Source organism: Triturus cristatus, chromosome 3_1, assembly GCF_964204655.1.
Source record: "Triturus cristatus chromosome 3_1, aTriCri1.1, whole genome shotgun sequence".
Taxonomy (NCBI): domain Eukaryota; kingdom Metazoa; phylum Chordata; class Amphibia; order Caudata; family Salamandridae; genus Triturus; species Triturus cristatus.
In genome coordinates, this window is record NC_140583.1 from 126550835 (window position 1) to 126569127 (window position 18293).

An 18293-nucleotide genomic window follows, 5' to 3' on the forward strand; every position below is an offset into this window, starting at 1 on the left:
ACACGTTTTGCAATATTGGCTGAGTAGTTTTTAAGGACCTGTTTTTGTTACATGTCGCTGTGATTTCGCCTCCTGTTTCCTTCTTCTGCCGGGGGGAGGACTTGTGCAGTGCTGAAGTGCTGGGTGTTATCGATTCGGGACCACTGGGTTTACGTGGGTCTTTTGGTACTGTGCTGTACATGGCGCAGGATGTATGGGCGGCGCGGGGGTCCGGGAGTTCGGCAGTGGGGTGGGCTCCTCCCCGCTTTTCCTTTCCCTGGGAGTAGTAGGGTAGTGCACTCTTCTTTTTCTCCCTGGGTTCAACCGTGATTTTATGGGTTTTTTTTTTTCCTTTCTTCATTTCTTACTTCTACATTTCGGGTTTCTATGGGGCGACAGACACGTAGCTAGGGGGGGGTAGGCCATAGCCTCGGCATGCGTGTAGGGTGGGGGGTTTTCTTCGATACGTTTTTTGTTTCTATGGGCCTTCTTTTCTTCTCTTTCTTCCGTCCTTTTCTTACGTCTTTTTCTAGGGTCAGTGGGGGGGACTGGTGTTAGGAGGGTAGCGGCGGGGAGGCACACTTCGCTGCATATCTATATCCTGGTATTTAGTTTCGTGCCGCCATTTTAGATGTGTTCACTGTTAGTTGACTCTCCTGGTGGCTGTTACCCATTTATCACATGATCGTTTTGTTCTGTACACTGATCCGTTCTAGCTCTGTATCTCCTTACATTTAAAAATTTTTAAAATTAACCTTACTGTCTCCTGCCACCCGGTGCATGTGGATTTTTGTAACATAGGTTGTATGCTTTTATGTGCTGCCGGGCCACCGGGTGGACGTATATTTTGCTATCAAGGTTCAGAAGTGTCGAGGCCGACCGGATGGTTGTAGGCCCGTATTTGTCTTGTACACAGAGATAAATAAAGGTTTTTAAAAAAAAAAAAAAAAAAAAAAAGAAAGCTGAACAGAAGGGTTTGGTTGCCGGGCTCCTCTGCTAGCAGGGGAGGAGTGGTGTGTCCACTCCTGATGGCACAATGACTGTTTGGTCAGCCCTCTGGGGCCACCCAAACCAGTCATGCGCACTCTGCCCTTTCTCCATGCAGGTTGCAATGCAGCCTAAATGGAGAAAATGGCCTCCCCGTAAGCCCCTGGCTGGGCGTCATCCCCACCAATCACAAAGCTGCCATTACAGCGTTGTCATTGGCTTAGGGGAGGGTAGGGAGGATGCCTGCTTCCTGTTCCTGCCAGAGGCAGGAGAGCAGGAGAAGGCGCCGAGCAGGACTGGCGTCCAATAAACGCGGGACCCGGCCGGCAGTGAGGTAAGTTTTTCTTAAATTATATATTTTTAATAAAGCAATTGGAAATATAGAAAATATAGTATTAGTGTTCACTAGATAGAAAGTTCATAATTCTTTCAAAGTTTCCAATATTTTATTCAATTTGAATAGTTATTTTTCTGTGCTTCCAGGTTAAAGGCTATTAGGAACATTCCACTACTCCACAGATCCAAAGGAGAAGAGGTAATATCTTCCAAATAAAGATGGTAATGAGCTACATCAGCTCAGATGAAAGATTGTTTTTTAGGAGTAACAAGCCAACCATAAAAGCAAAGCAGGTAATACGAGTTTCGTACGGCTCACAATTCTCCGTACCTCGGTGTGGCACGCTGCTGTCCGCCTTTCTCTTGACATTCAGGCTCTTTTCATGGAGGACTCATCCTTTTCTCTTTCCTGTTGGTATCACTTTGGCTCCTCAAGACGTCTGAGCATCATTATTCTGAATCAAGCTTGAATTGTAGATGGGCATTTCTACCATAATATCACCTGCGTGCCACTGAATATAAGCAATTCATCAATGAGCCCTAATGGAGCGCGAGACGCGGTCTCGTGCGAAACACATAGTGGCTGCTTTGTTATAATGGTTGGCTTGATACACTTTTTTTTAAAAGTGCCTGCGGTGACACAACACAATACCACCTTTAGTTGCAAGATGTGGCCTCTTCTATTTTGGAGCTGTTAAGAAGTAGACAAAGAACTTTTCAAGTTGAATGAAATGTTGTGAGCTTTGTATCTTGTGAACACTTATGCTGGACTTTTCGATGTTTTCAGTTTATAAATTGAGATTGTTGATGTATAACTGTGACGATTTGGATTGATTTTAACCTTGGTGTTTAACCCGGGTGTAATTTGTCCATTATTAACTCTGATAGCGCAGTATTTTTATTAACAACATTTTGGTCTGCGGTTTACATCAGATACAATTTTGATATATACTGGTACCAACCACCTGCCTCCATCTTCACTGATGGGGGATTCCACCTCCCCCCTGCCTTTCAGTGGTGAGAAACAGAAGATTATGTAATTATGCTATAAAAAGTTTAACAAGGATAACAACCAAATAGAGCAAATTTCCGTTTGCCCCATTTTTAGGTCTCGCCTGACCCAGCACATGCGCTGGTCTGGCGAGACATTTTGTGAGGGCTCCAAAAAGTGCTACCAGGCCAGCCTAGAGCTACAGTGCATGTGCGCGGGCACGCGAGCCGCGCTTGACCGAGGTTACTTTCACTTTCACGGCCACACTGCCGCTTTGATGTTTGAGCGCGAACACTTTCGCGGCTGCACGGCCGCTTGACATAGCCAATAGGTCTCGCTTTGGGACCTTATAAGTATTAGTTATGCAACTGTTGCATGGCTAAACACTTATAAGGTCCCAAAGGCGAGACCTATTGGCTATGCCAATGCTTGTTGTTGCTTGTGTTCGAGGACAAGCAAAACCCAGCATTTGCTTAAATCTTTCCACGGTCATCAATAAATACTTCTTGCATCAGAGCAAAGCAGAGAAGAAAGTCATTTTGTACTTCTTTTGCTTTGGTAACAAAGATTGATAAATCGTACTACATGGAAAACATATTCAAACGTGCTCTCTTTCTTATCGTGTCGGTTCAAACTTGTATTCATGAATCAGGTTCACGGTTACCTTTCAAAGAAGGCCTATTTCACCTGTAAAATAAGTTAATGAACAAACAGATGGATCATAAAAGGTTTTACAAAAGTGTCGCAAAGTGTTTCCTTCAATTTGCTCTATCACAACGGCCTCTAAGTAACGAGGACTGGATAAAACCTCCAGTAATCGTTTACTTAGTTTTTCCCTAAATATGTAGGTGGAGTCACCGTCACTCAGAAGCCCTGCGGCTCAACCTCGCGTTTAACGCAAGCACAACGCTAGGGGGGGTGGTAAGGATGAAGGTAAACAGATGCTTGTGGAAGAAGAACATCCACTCCAGTGTAAAGGGATTATTCTGAAAGAGCTTGTAGGCTTTCGTAATATTTTACATGCTGTACACATTAAAACTGCTTACCGTGAGGGCAGCTTGGTTCTTGGCTCTGGCCGCCTTGTGCAACGCTGTCATTCCATCCTTGGCCCGGAAATCCAAATGGGCCCCGCCATTTCGAAGTGCCTTGATCATATCCACAGGATTGTCAAATTGGACTGCCAAAGTCAATGGGGTCTCTGTATACGCAAGACAAAGAAGACGTGCTAAATTATAGTTTGTGTCCAGCTATATAATACGCCATTGGATAATCAAGAGTCCCCATTATAGAATCAAAAGCAGTTCACAGAGACTACTAATAGCAACTAGTGTCTATAAGGGCTTCGCAGAAGGGCTATGACAGGCTAATGGTTGCAAAGTCATCCTGTGCCCTGGGTACCCCTAACTTTTTTGCTGACTGATACTGGTGGTAACTGACTCTCAATGACCCTGGGCTCTGCCTAACCAGCCCATGGCACTCAATGCTGAAAACATACTTAGAATACAGTGAAAACACCTACATACACTAGGGTATCCTATGGGTTAGGGTACCCCTATGATTGGCATGACCTCCCATATAGGCTCTTATAAATAATAGGGCAGAGGGATTGAAACTACCTTTAAGTCTCTCTTATATATTAGGGCATGGCAGTTTAGAGGCCAGCAGCCCTTTCTGCACTTGCATGTGTGCACTGCTGTGGCCTGAGGTCAGTTCAAAAGCAGCACTGTGTAGCAGGACAGCTTTCAAAATGAGAATTGTGCCTAAACTCAACTTTGGTGTTTGGGGCACTTGAAAAATTAATAAACTGCAATATTATTGCATATTAGGTACTCTCGGGGTCTCCCCTACATGCCACAAGGGTGAAGAGTCATACTTATAGGGAGGACCCTTATAAAATAGGTTTTATATGCCTTGGGGTTAGTGAAACAGCACATTTCACTGCACACATTGTAGTAAAGTGCTTCCCAAAATCGACCTTTGTGCTAGGAGCACTGTGAAGTGAGGATCTGCATTATTTAGACGTATTCAGAACCCCTAAAGTCTCCCCTAGGTGTTCCAGGGTGTGTCCTGTAGATAAAGGCAGGGTTCTTATAAAAGATGTTTTATGAGCTCTAGTGTTCGAGAAATTGCCCAGTTCATTTTCCCCATTGCAGATCTCCAGCCACATAATTTAAAACTAATGTTAAGGAGGTAATAGAAATATAATTTAAGGACTTTCTAGAATGGTATTGATAAATCAAACAATATGCTATTGTTGAATGTATCCTAAAATGTACCGATAAGAAGTTATAAGACTCTTGTCTGTAAGCAGAAATTCAGTCTTCCAGTGATCTGTCCTGATTGTTCAGAGTTAAGTGGATTAGCCAGGCTGCTTGGATGAGGTGATAAGTACCCCTGGGGTTAGAGAGCCATTCTGGGAGGGCAGGGTACTGCTTCATAGGAATGCCAGAGCAGGGGTAAAGGGTCATAAATTATAATCTTCAATAGAAGGAGGAGACAGGAAGGAGAGGCCAGTTTCATTTGCACCCCTACTCTTTGAACCCAGCCAGATTGCGGGATTAAGGAAGAATGAGCAGATGTAAGGGGAAACAACAATATGGAGATGTACCATTCTGAAGGTGGGCTTAGCCAGCTCTTGTCTCTCTGCTGGAAAATCACCCATGTTGAATTTTGGAGATATGGTGCCCTCTGGGAGAATATAGTACCACACTTTGATGGATATGGTCATACTCTGGGGTGTTGCCCTGCACCTCGTTAGACAGGAGTGCCCTCCTGCTTGACCCTGAGAACTTGGAATAAGTATCTGAGAGGGGCAGGGCCTCTAATATCTACTGCTTGAAACTAAACTAAGAAGAAGGGTTCATGCTGAGAAGTTTGATTTGCACCAACCAGGCCCTGCACTCTGAAGACTGCGCCTGCTGCTCAATATGGTACTACAGCCCTATGGACTACCTTGCTTATAAAAGGGCTAGAGAGTGGACTCCGTGCAAGCTACAGGTTAACAGAGCTCACTTAGTCCATCACCACCAAGAATCCCCAGCCTGGAGTACAACCAGTGGATTTGTAAGAGTTTTGTCGAAGTGGACTGTGGGAAATGAAGTCTCAAACTTTCAAGGACCATCTGGGAGCTACCAGACACTTGGAGTAAGATTTGCACACTTTGGGACTCTCTGGGGAACCTCAGCAAGAAGTTCAAGGAGAACTTGGGAGTTTGGAGTGGACCGACTTGACCTGGCCCGCTAAGCTGATGACCCTCAACCACGAGCCCATCTGCTGTCTAAGGTACGTCCAGCTGAAATACCCTGGAGGTCTGACTTCCATACTTTGACCCAGAGCTGGCTGAAACCTAAGCTGGCAAACACTCACTGAAGCCAGGTTGGTGAAGAGCAGCAAGGGACCCCTGAAGAAAAAGCTCTGTAATAATTTCTAAGTCCGAACGTAGGAGAGGTGACCGTGACCAACCGCGACAGTCAAGCCACTAACCATAAACTGCGAGCTAGCCTGGATCCCTGGTTTGTCCCACTGGAGAGCTATGGAGGTCTGCATTCCATAAGTTTGACCACAAGCTTGTTGAAAGGCAAGCCGGCGAACCCTCACCAAATCCAGACTGCTTGAGAGCTACGAGGGACCCCGGGAAGACAAGCTCCAGAAACGTTTCTAAGTCCGAAGGTAAAAACTTTGACCGCAGAGCTCCATCACTAGTCCCATTGGTATCATCAGTGTTATTCCCATTGTTGGCATCGGCACTAGTCCCATTGTTATCATCAGTGCTATTCTCATTGTTGGCATGGGCACTAGTCCCATTGGTATCATCAGCGCTAGTCTCATTGTTGTCATGGGCACTAGTCCCATTGGTATCATCAGCGCTATTCTCATTGTTGGCATCAGCACTAGTCCCATTGGTATCATCAGTGCTATTCTCATTGTTGGCATGGGCACTAGTCCCATTCTTATCATCAGTGCTATTCTCATTGTTGGCATCGGCACTAGTCCCATTGCAATCATCAATGCTATTCTCATTGCTGTCAGGAGCACTAGTCCCATTGGTATCATCAGTGCTATTCTCATTGTTGGCATCAGCACTAGTCCCATTGGTATCATCAGTGCTATTCTCCTTGTTGGCATCGGCACTAGTCCCATTTTTATCATCAGTGCTATTCTCATTGTTGGCATCGGCACTAGTCCCATTGGTATCATCAATGCTATTCTCATTGCTGTCAGGAGCACTAGTCCCATTGGTATCATCAGTGCTATTCTCTTTGTTGGCATCGGCACTAGTTCCATTGTTATCATCAGTGCTATTTTCATTGTAGTCATGGGCACTAGTCCCATAGCTATCATCAGTGCTATTCTCATTGTTGGCATCAGCACTAGTCCCATTGGTATCATCAGCGCTATTCTCATTGCTGTCATGGGCACAAGTCCCATGGTTATCAGTGCTATTCTCATTGCTGTCATGAGCAATAGTCTCATTGGTATCATCAGTGCTATTCTCATTGTTGGCATCGGCACTAGTCCCATTGGAATCATCAATGCTATTCTCATTGCTGTCAGGAGCACTAGTCCCATTGGTATCATCAGTGCTATTCTCATTGTTGGCATCAGCACTAGTCCCATTGGTATCATCAGTGCTATTCTCCTTGTTGGCATCGGCACTAGTCCCATTTTTATCATCAGTGCTATTCTCATTGTTGGCATCGGCACTAGTCCCATTGGTATCATCAATGCTATTCTCATTGCTGTCAGGAGCACTAGTCCCATTGGTATCATCAGTGCTATTCTCTTTGTTGGCATCGGCACTAGTTCCATTGTTATCATCAGTGCTATTTTCATTGTAGTCATGGGCACTAGTCCCATAGCTATCATCAGTGCTATTCTCATTGTTGGCATCAGCACTAGTCCCATTGGTATCATCAGCGCTATTCTCATTGCTGTCATGGGCACAAGTCCCATGGTTATCAGTGCTATTCTCATTGCTGTCATGAGCAATAGTCTCATTGGTATCATCAGTGCTATTCTCATTGTTGTCATGGGCACTAGTCCCATTGGTATCATCAGCGCTATTCTCATTGTTGGTATCGGCACTAGTCCCATTGGTATCATCAGCGCTAGTCTCATTGTTGTAATGAGCACTAGTCCACTTGGTATCATCAGTTCTATTCTCATTGTTGTCATGGGCACTAGTCCCATTGGTGTCATCAGCACTTTTCACATTGTTGTCATGGGCACTAGTCCCATGGTTATCAGTGCTATTCTGATTGTTGGCATCAGCACTAGTCCCACTGTTCTCATCAGCGCTATTCTAATTGATGTCTTGGACACTAGTCCCATTGACAGTGTCTCCTATGAATGAGCAGTGCGGACCCTGAGTAACAGTCTCTTAATCATGCAGTTTTGCCATATGCACTAGTCCTGTTATCATCAGTGCTATTCTTATTGTTGTCATCGGCACTAGTCTCGTTGTCATCGGCACTAGTCTCGTTGTCATGGGCACTAGTCTCGTTGTCATTGGCACTAGTCTCATTGTTGTCATCACCTATTCTCCCTGTTCTCGTTAGCACTAGTCCCACTGTTATCATCAGAGCTATAGTCATTGTTATCATCACCACTAGCCCCATTGGTATCATCATTACTATTCTCATTGTTGTCATGGGCATTAGTCCCATGGTTATCAGTGCTATTCTCATTGCTCTCATGAGCAATAGTCCCATTGGTATCATCAGTGCTAGACTCATTGTTGGCATCGGCACTAGTCACATTGGTATCATCAGTGCTATTCTCATTGTTGGCATCGGCACTAGTCCCATTGTTATCATCAGTGCTATTCTCATTGTTGGCATTGGCACTAGTCCCATTGGTATCATCAGTGCTATTCTCATTGTTGTCATGGGCACTAGTCCCATTGGTATCATCAGTGCTATTATCATTGTTGGCATCAGCACTAGTCCCATTGGTATCATCAGTGGTATTCTCATTGTTGGCATTGGCACTAGTCCCATGGTTATCAGTGTTATTCCCATTGTTGGCATCGGCACTAGTCCCATTGGTATCATCAGTGCTATTCTCATTGTTGGCATGGGCACTAGTCCCATTGATATAATCAGCGCTAGTCTCATTGTTGTCATGGGGATTAGTCCCATTGGTATCATCAGCGCTATTCTCATTGTTGTCAGGAGCACTAGTCTCATTGGTATCATCAGTGCTATTCTCATTGTTGGCATCGGCACTAGTTCCATTGTCATCATCAGCGCTAGTCTCATTGTTGTCATGGGCACTAGTCCCATTGGTATCATCAGCGCTATTCTCATTGTTGGCTTCAGCACTAGTCCCATTGGTATCATCAACGCTATTCTCATTGTTGGCATGGGCACTAGTCCCATTCTTATCATCAGAGCTATTCTCATTGTTGGCATCGGCACTAGTCCCATTGGAATCATCAGTGCTATTCTCATTGTTGGCATCGGCACTAGTCCCATTTTTATCATCAGTGCTATTCTCAATGTTGGCATCGGCACTAGTCCCATTGGTATCATCAACGCTATTCTCATTGTTGTCAGGAGCACTAGTCCCATTCGTATCATCAGTGCTATTCTCTTTGTTGGCATCGGCACTAGTTCCATTGTTATCATCAGTGCTATTTTCATTGTAGTCATGGGCACTAGTCCCATAGGTATCATCAGAGCTATTCTCATTGTTGTCATGGGCACTAATCCCATTGGTATCATCAGTGCTATTCTCATTGTTGTCATGAGCACTAGTCCCATTGGTATCATCAGAGCTATTCACATTGTAGTCATGGGCAGTAGTCCCATGGTTGGCAGTGCTATTCTCATTGTTCGCATCAGCACTAGTCCCACTGCTATCATCAGTGCTATTCTCATTGTTGGCATCGGCACTAGTCCCATTGGTACCATCAGTGCTATTCTCATTGTTGTCAGGAGCACTAGTCCCATTGGTATCATCAGTGCTATTCTCATTGTTGGCATCGGCACTAGTTCCATTGTTATCATCAGTGCTATTCTCATTGTTGTCATAGGCACTAGTCCCATAGTTATCATCAGTGGTATTCTCATTGTTGGCATCGGCACTAGTCCCATTGGTATCATCAGCGCTATTCTATTTGTTGGCATCGGCACTAGTTCCATTGTTATCATCAGTGCTATTTTCATTGTAGTCATGGGCACTAGTCCCATAGCTATCATCAGTGCTATTCTCATTGTTGGCATCAGCACTAGTCCCATTGGTATCATCAGCGCTATTCTCATTGTTGTCATGGGCACAAGTCCCATGGTTATCAGTGCTATTCTCATTGCTGTCATGAGCAATAGTCTCATTGGTATCATCAGTGCTATTCTCATTGTTGTCATGGGCACTAGTCCCATTGGTATCATCAGCGCTATTCTCATTGTTGGTATCGGCACTAGTCCCATTGGTATCATCAGCGCTAGTCTCATTGTTGTAATGAGCACTAGTCCACTTGGTATCATCAGTTCTATTCTCATTGTTGTCATGGGCACTAGTCCCATTGGTGTCATCAGCACTTTTCACATTGTTGTCATGGGCACTAGCCCCATGGTTATCAGTGCTATTCTGATTGTTGGCATCAGCACTAGTCCCACTGTTCTCATCAGCGCTATTCTAATTGATGTCTTGGACACTAGTCCCATTGACAGTGTCTCCTATGAATGAGCAGTGCGGACCCTGAGTAACAGTCTCTTAATCATGCAGTTTTGCCATATGCACTAGTCCTGTTATCATCAGTGCTATTCTTATTGTTGTCATCGGCACTAGTCTCGTTGTCATCGGCACTAGTCTCGTTGTCATCGGCACTAGTCTCGTTGTCATTGGCACTAGTCTCATTGTTGTCATCACCTATTCTCACTGTTCTCGTTAGCACTAGTCCCACTGTTATCATCAGAGCTATAGTCATTGTTATCATCACCACTAGCCCCATTGGTATCATCATTACTATTCTCATTGTTGTCATGGGCATTAGTCCCATGGTTATCAGTGCTATTCTCATTGCTCTCATGAGCAATAGTCCCATTGGTATCATCAGTGCTAGACTCATTGTTGGCATCGGCACTAGTCACATTGGTATCATCAGTGCTATTCTCATTGTTGGCATCGGCACTAGTCCCATTGTTATCATCAGTGCTATTCTCATTGTTGGCATTGGCACTAGTCCCATTGGTATCATCAGTGCTATTCTCATTGTTGTCATGGGCACTAGTCCCATTGGTATCATCAGTGCTATTATCATTGTTGGCATCAGCACTAGTCCCATTGGTATCATCAGTGGTATTCTCATTGTTGGCATTGGCACTAGTCCCATGGTTATCAGTGTTATTCCCATTGTTGGCATCGGCACTAGTCCCATTGGTATCATCAGTGCTATTCTCATTGTTGGCATGGGCACTAGTCCCATTGATATAATCAGCGCTATTCTCATTGTTGTCATGGGCACTAATCCCATTGGTATCATCAGTGCTATTCTCATTGTTGTCATGGGCACTAGTCCCATTGGTATCATCAGCGCTATTCTCATTGTTGGCTTCAGCACTAGTCCCATTGGTATCATCAACACTATTCTCATTGTTGGCATGGGCACTAGTCCCATTCTTATCATCAGAGCTATTCTCATTGTTGGCATCGGCACTAGTCCCATTGGAATCATCAGTGCTATTTTCATTGTTGGCATCGGCACTAGTCCCATTTTTATCATCAGTGCTATTCTCAATGTTGGCATCGGCACTAGTCCCATTGGTATCATCAACGCTATTCTCATTGTTGTCAGGAGCACTAGTCCCATTCGTATCATCTGTGCTATTCTCTTTGTTGGCATCGGCACTAGTTCCATTGTTATCATCAGTGCTATTTTCATTGTAGTCATGGGCACTAGTCCCATAGGTATCATCAGAGCTATTCTCATTGTTGTCATGGGCACTAATCCCATTGGTATCATCAGTGCTATTCTCATTGTTGTCATGAGCACTAGTCCCATTGGTATCATCAGAGCTATTCACATTGTAGTCATGGGCAGTAGTCCCATGGTTGGCAGTGCTATTCTCATTGTTCGCATAAGCACTAGTCCCACTGCTATCATCAGTGCTATTCTCATTGTTGGCATCGGCACTAGTCCCATTGGTACCATCAGTGCTATTCTCATTGTTGTCAGAAGCACTAGTCCCATTGGTATCATCAGTGCTATTCTCATTGTTGGCATCGGCACTAGTTCCATTGTTATCATCAGTGCTATTCTCATTGTTGTCATAGGCACTAGTCCCATAGTTATCATCAGTGGTATTCTCATTGTTGGCATCGGCACTAGTCCCATTGGTATCATCAGCGCTATTCTCATTGTTGGCATCGGCACTAGTCCCATTGGCATCATAAGCGCTATTCTCATTGTTGTCATGGGCACTAGTCCCATTGGTATCATCAGTGTTATTCTCATTGTTGTCATGAGCACTAGTCCCATTGGTATCATCAGAGCTATTCACATTGTTGGCATGGGCACTAGTCCCATAGGTATCATCAGTGCTATTCTGATTGTTGGCATCGGCAATAGTCCCATTGGTATCATCAGCGCTAGTCTCATTGTTTGCATCGGCACTAGTACTATTGTTATCATCAGCGTTATTCTCATTGATGTCATATGCACTAGTCCCATTCTTATCATCAGCGCTATTCTCATAGTTCGCATCAGCACTAGTCCCATTGGAATCATCAGTGCTATTCTCATTGTTGGCATCGGCACTAGTCCCATTTTTATCATCAGTGCTATTCTCATTGTTGGGATCGGCACTATTCCCATTGGTATCATCAATGCTATTCTCATTGTTGTCAGGAGCACTAGTCCCATTGGTATCATCAGTGCTATTCTCTTTGTTGGCATCGGCACTAGTTCCATTGTTATCATCAGTGCTATTTTCATTGTTGTCATGGGCACTAGTCCCATAGCTATCGTCAGTGCTATTCTCATTGTTGGCATCGGCACTAGTCCCATTGGTATCATTAGCGCTATTCTCATTGTTGGCATCAACACTAGTCCCATTGGTATCATCAGCGCTATTCTCATTGTTGTCATGGGCACTAATCCCATTGGTATCATCAGCGCTATTCTCATTGTTGGCTTCAGCACTAGTCCCATTGGTATCATCAGCGCTATTCTCATTGATGGCATGGGCACTAGTCCCATTCTTATCATCAGAGCTATTCTCATTGTTGGCATCGGCACTAGTCCCATTGGAATCATCAGTGCTATTCTCATTGTTGGCATCAGCACTAGTCCCATTTTTATCATCAGTGCTATTCTCATTGTTGGCATCGGCACTAGTCCCATTGGTATCATCAACGCTATTCTCATTGTTGTCAGGAGCACTAGTCACATTTGTATCATCAGTGCTATTCTCTTTGTTGGCATCGGCACTAGTTCCATTGTTATCTTCAGTGCTATTTTCATTGTAGTCATGGGCACTAGTCCCATAGCTATCATCAGTGCTATTCTCATTGTTGGCATCGGCACTAGTCCCATTGGTATCATCAGCGCTATTCTCATTGTTGGCATCGACACTAGTCCCATTGGTATCATCAGAGCTATTCTCATTGTTGTCATGGGCACTAATCCCATTGGTATCATCAGTGCTATTCTCATTGTTGTCATGAGCACTAGTCCCATTGGTATCATCAGAGCTATTCACATTGTAGTCATGGGCAATAGTCGCATGGTTGGCAGTGCTATTCTCATTGTTCACATCAGCACTAGTCCCACTGCTATCATCAGTGCTATTCTCATTGTTGGCATCGGCACTAGTCCCATTGGTACCATCAGTGCTATTCTAATTGTTGTCAGGAGCACTAGTCCCATTGGTATCATCAGTGCTATTCTCATTGTTGGCATCGGCACTAGTTCCATTGTTATCATCAGTGCTATTCTCATTTTTGTCATGGGCAGTAGTCCCATAGTTATCATCAATGCTATTCTCATTGTTGGCATCGGCACTAGTCCCATTGGTATCTTCAGCGCCATTCGCATTGTTGGCATCGGCACTAGTCCCATTGGCATCATCAGCGCTATTCTCATTGTTGTAATGGGCACTAGTCCCATTGGTATCATCAGAGCTATTCACATTGTTGGCATGGGCACTAGTCCCATAGGTATCATCAGTGCTATTCTGATTGTTGGCATCAGCAATAGTCCCATTGGTATCATCAGCGCTAGTCTCATTCTTTGCATCGGCACTAGTACCATTGTTGTCATCAGCGTTATTCTCATTGATGTCATATGCACTAGTCCCATTCTTATCATCAGCGCTATTCTCATTGTTCGCATCAGCACTAATCCCATTGGAATCATCAGTGCTATTCTCATTGTTGGCATTGGCACTAGTCCCATTTTTATCATCAGTGCTGTTCTCATTGTTGGCATCGGCACTATTCCCATTGGTATCATCAATGCTATTCTCATTGTTGTCAGGAGCACTAGTCCCATTGGTATCATCAGTGCTATTCTCTTTGTTGGCATCGGCACTAGTTCCATTGTTATCATCAGTGCTATTTTCATTGTTGTCATGGGCACTAGTCCCATAGCTATCATCAGTGTTATTCTCATTGTTGGCATCGGCACTAGTCCCATTGGTATCATTAGCGCTATTCTCATTGTTGGCATCAACACTAGTCCCATTGCACCATCAGCGCTATTCTCATTGTTGTCATCGGCACTAGTCTCGTTATCATCGACACTAGTCTCATTGTTGTCATCACCTATTCTCACTGTTCTTGTTAGCACTAGTCCCACTGTTATCATCAGAGCTATAGTCATTGTTATCATCAGCACTAGTCCCATTGGTAGCATCAGTGCTATTCTCATTGTTGGCATCAACACTAGTCCCATTGCACCATCAGCGCTATTCTCATTGTTGTCATGGGCACTAATCCCATTGGTATCATCAGTGCTATTCTCATTGTTATCATGAGCACTAGTCCCATTGGTATCATTAGAGCTATTCACATTGTTGTCATGGGCACTAGTCCCATGATTGTCAGTGCTATACTCATTGTTCGCATCAGCACTAGTCCCACTACAATCATCAGCACTATTCTCATTGATGTCATGGGAACTAGTCCCATTGATTGTTATCATCAGTGCTATTCTCAGTGATGTCGTGGCCACTAGTCCCATTGACAGTGTCTCCTATGAATGAGCAGTGCGGACCCTGAGTAACAGTTTCTTAATCATGCAGTTTTGCCATATGCACTAGTCCTGTTATCATCAGCGCTATTCTTATTGTTGTCATCGGCACTAGTCTCGTTATCATCGACACTAGTCTCATTGTTGTCATCACCTATTCTCACTGTTCTTGTTAGCACTAGTCCCACTGTTATCATCAGAGCTATAGTCATTGTTATCATCAGCACTAGTCCCATTGGTAGCATCAGTGCTATTCTCATTGTTGTCATGGGCACTAGTCCCATGGTTATCAGTGCTATTCTCATTGCTGTCATGAGCAATAGTCCCATTGGTATCATCAGTGCTAGTCTCATTGTTGGCATCGGCACTAGTCCCATTGTTATCATCAGTGCTAGTCTCATTGTTGGCATCGGCACTAGTCCCATTGTTATCATCAGTGCTACTCTCATTGTTGGCATCGGCACTAGTCCCATTGGTATCATCAGTGCTATTCTCATTGTTGTCATCGGCACTAGTCACGTTGGTATCATCAGTGCTATTCTCATTGTTGGCATCGGCACTAGTCCCATGGTTATCAGTGTTATTCTCATTGTTGGCATTGGCACTAGTCCCATTGTCATCATCAGTGCTACTCTCATTGTTGGCATGGGCACTAGTCCCATTGGTATCATTAGCGCTTGTCTCATTGTTGTCATGAGCACTAGTCGCATTGGTATCATCAGCGCTATTCTCGATGTTGGCATCTGCACTAGTCCCATTGGTATCATCAGCGCTAATCTCATTGTTGGCATGGGCACTAGTCCCATTTTTATCATCAGCGCTATTCTCATTGTTTGCATCGGCACTAGTCCCATTGTTATCATCAGTGCTATTCTCATTGTTGGCGACACTAGTCCTATTTTTATCATCAGTGCTATTCTCATTGTTGGCATTGGCACTAGTCCCATTGGTATCATCAGTGCTATTCTCATTGTTGTCAGGAGCACTAGTCCCATTGGTATCATCAGTGCTATTCTCATTGTTGGCATCGGCACTAGTTCCATTGTTATCATCAGTGCTATTCTCATTGTTGTCATGGGCACTATTCCCACTGTTGTCATCAGCGCTATTCTCATTGATGGCATGGGCACTAGTCCCATTGATTGTTATCATCAGTGCTATTCTCACTGTCGTCATGGGTACTAGTCCCATTGGTATCATCAGCGCTATTATCATTGTTGGCATCGGCACTAGTCCCATTGGTATCATCAGTGCAATTCTCATTGTTGGCATCGGCACTAGTCCCATGGTTATCAGTGATATTCTCATTGTTGTCATGGGCACTAGTCCCATAGCTATCATCAGTGCTATTCTCATTGTTGGCATCGGCACTAGTCCCATTGGTATCATTAGCGCTATTCTCATTGTTGGCATCAACACTAGTCCCATTGCACCATCAGCGCTATTCTCATTGTTGTCATGGGCACTAATCCCATTGGTATCATCAGTGCTATTCTCATTGTTGTCATGAGCACTAGTCCCATTGGCATCATTAGAGCTATTCACATTGTTGTCATGGGCACTAGTCCCATGGTTGTCAGTGCTATACTCATTGTTCGCATCAGCACTAGTCCCACTGCTATCATCAGCACTATTCTCATTGATGTCATGGGAACTAGTCCCATTGATTGTTATCATCAGTGCTATTCTCAGTGATGTCGTGGCCACTAGTCCCATTGACAGTGTCTCCTATGAATGAGCAGTGCGGACCCTGAGTAACAGTTTCTTAATCATGCAGTTTTGCCATATGCACTAGTCCTGTTATCATCAGCGCTATTCTTATTGTTGTCATCGGCACTAGTCTCGTTATCATCGACACTAGTCTCATTGTTGTCATCACCTATTCTCACTGTTCTTGTTAGCACTAGTCCCACTGTTATCATCAGAGCTATAGTCATTGTTATCATCAGCACTAGTCCCATTGGTAGCATTAGTGCTATTCTCATTGTTGTCATGGGCACTAGTCCCATGGTTATCAGTGCTATTCTCATTGCTGTCATGAGCAATAGTCCCATTGGTATCATCAGTGCTAGTCTCATTGTTGGCATCGTCACTAGTTCCATTGTTATCATCAGTGCTAGTCTCATTGTTGGCATCGGCACTAGTCCCATTGTTATCATCAGTGTTACTCTCATTGTTGGCATCGGCACTAGTCCCATTGGTATCATCAGTGCTATTCTCATTGTTGTCATCGGCACTAGTCACGTTGGTATCATCAGTGCTATTCTCATTGTTGGCATCGGCACTAGTCCCATGGTTATCAGTGTTATTCTCATTGTTGGCATTGGCACTAGTCCCATTGTCATCATCAGTGCTACTCTTATTGTTGGCATGGGCACTAGTCCCATTGGTATCATTAGCGCTTGTCTCATTGTTGTCATGAGCACTAGTCGCATTGGTATCATCAGCGCTATTCTCATTGTTGGCATCTGCACTAGTCCCATTGGTATCATCAGCGCTAATCTCATTGTTGGCATGGGCACTAGTCCCATTTTTATCAGCGCTATTCTCATTGTTTGCATCGGCACTAGTCCCATTGTTATCATCAGTGCTATTCTCATTGTTGGCGACACTAGTCCTATTTTTATTTTTTTTGTGCTATTCTCATTGTTGGCATCGGCACTAGTTCCATTGTTATCATCAGTGCTATTCTCATTTTTGTCATGGGCAGTAGTCCCATAGTTATCATCAGTGCTATTCTCATTGTTGGCATCGGCACTAGTCCCATTGGTATCATCAGCGCCATTCGCATTGTTGGCATCGGCACTAGTCCCATTGGCATCATCAGCGCTATTCTCATTGTTGTCATGGGCACTAGTCCCATTGGTATCATCAGTGCTATTCTCATTGTTGTCATGAGCACTAGTCCCATTGGTATCATCAGAGCTATTCACATAGTTGGCATGGGCACTAGTCCCATAGGTATCATCAGTGCTATTCTGATTGTTGGCATCAGCAATAGTCCCATTGGTATCATCAGCGCTAGTCTCATTCTTTGCATCGGCACTAGTACCATTGTTGTCATCAGCGTTATTCTCATTGATGTCATATGCACTAGTCCCATTCTTATCATCAGCGCTATTCTCATTGTTCGCATCAGCACTAGTCCCATTGGAATCATCAGTGCTATTCTCATTGTTGGCATTGGCACTAGTCCCATTTTTATCATCAGTGCTGTTCTCATTGTTGGCATCTGCACTATTCCCATTGGTATCATCAGTGCTATTCTCATTGTTGTCAGGAGCACTAGTCCCATTGGTATCATAAGTGCTATTCTCATTGTTGGCATCGGCACTAGTTCCATTGTTATCATCAGTGCTATTCTCATTGTTGTCATGGGCACTATTCCCACTGTTGTCATCAGCGCTATTCTCATTGATGGCATGGGCACTAGTCCCATTGATTGTTATCATCAGTGCTAATCTCACTGTCGTCATGGGCACTAGTCCCATTGGTATCATCAGCGCTATTATCATTGTTGGCATCGGCACTAGTCCCATGGTTATCAGTGATATTCTCATTGTTGGCTTTGGCACTAGTCCCATTGTTATCATCAGTGCTATTCTCATTGTTGGCATGGGCACTAGTCCCATTGTTATCATCAGTGCTATTCTCATTGTTGGCATGGGTACTAGTCCCATTGGTATCATCAGTGCTATTCTCATTGTTGGCATCGGCAATAGTCCCATTGGTATCATCAGCGCTAGTCTCATTGTTTGCATCGGCACTAGTCCCATTGTTTTCATCAGCGTTATTCTCATTGTTGTC

The 18293-nt window shown here is 44.2% G+C and overlaps 1 protein-coding gene across 4 annotated transcripts in view; it reads right to left on the reverse strand.

Annotated features, from left to right (window-relative positions):
• The window catches only part of SHANK2 (SH3 and multiple ankyrin repeat domains 2), a 2937835-nt gene that overhangs the window by 1797908 nt on the left and 1121634 nt on the right, over positions 1–18293 (reverse strand). For all 4 annotated transcript variants that reach the window (XM_085643560.1, XM_085643562.1, XM_085643561.1 and 1 more), the window contains one exon: positions 3340–3491. In XM_085643560.1, the coding sequence (XP_085499686.1) occupies positions 3340–3491 (152 nt within the window). The remainder of the gene's footprint in view (positions 1–3339; positions 3492–18293) is intronic.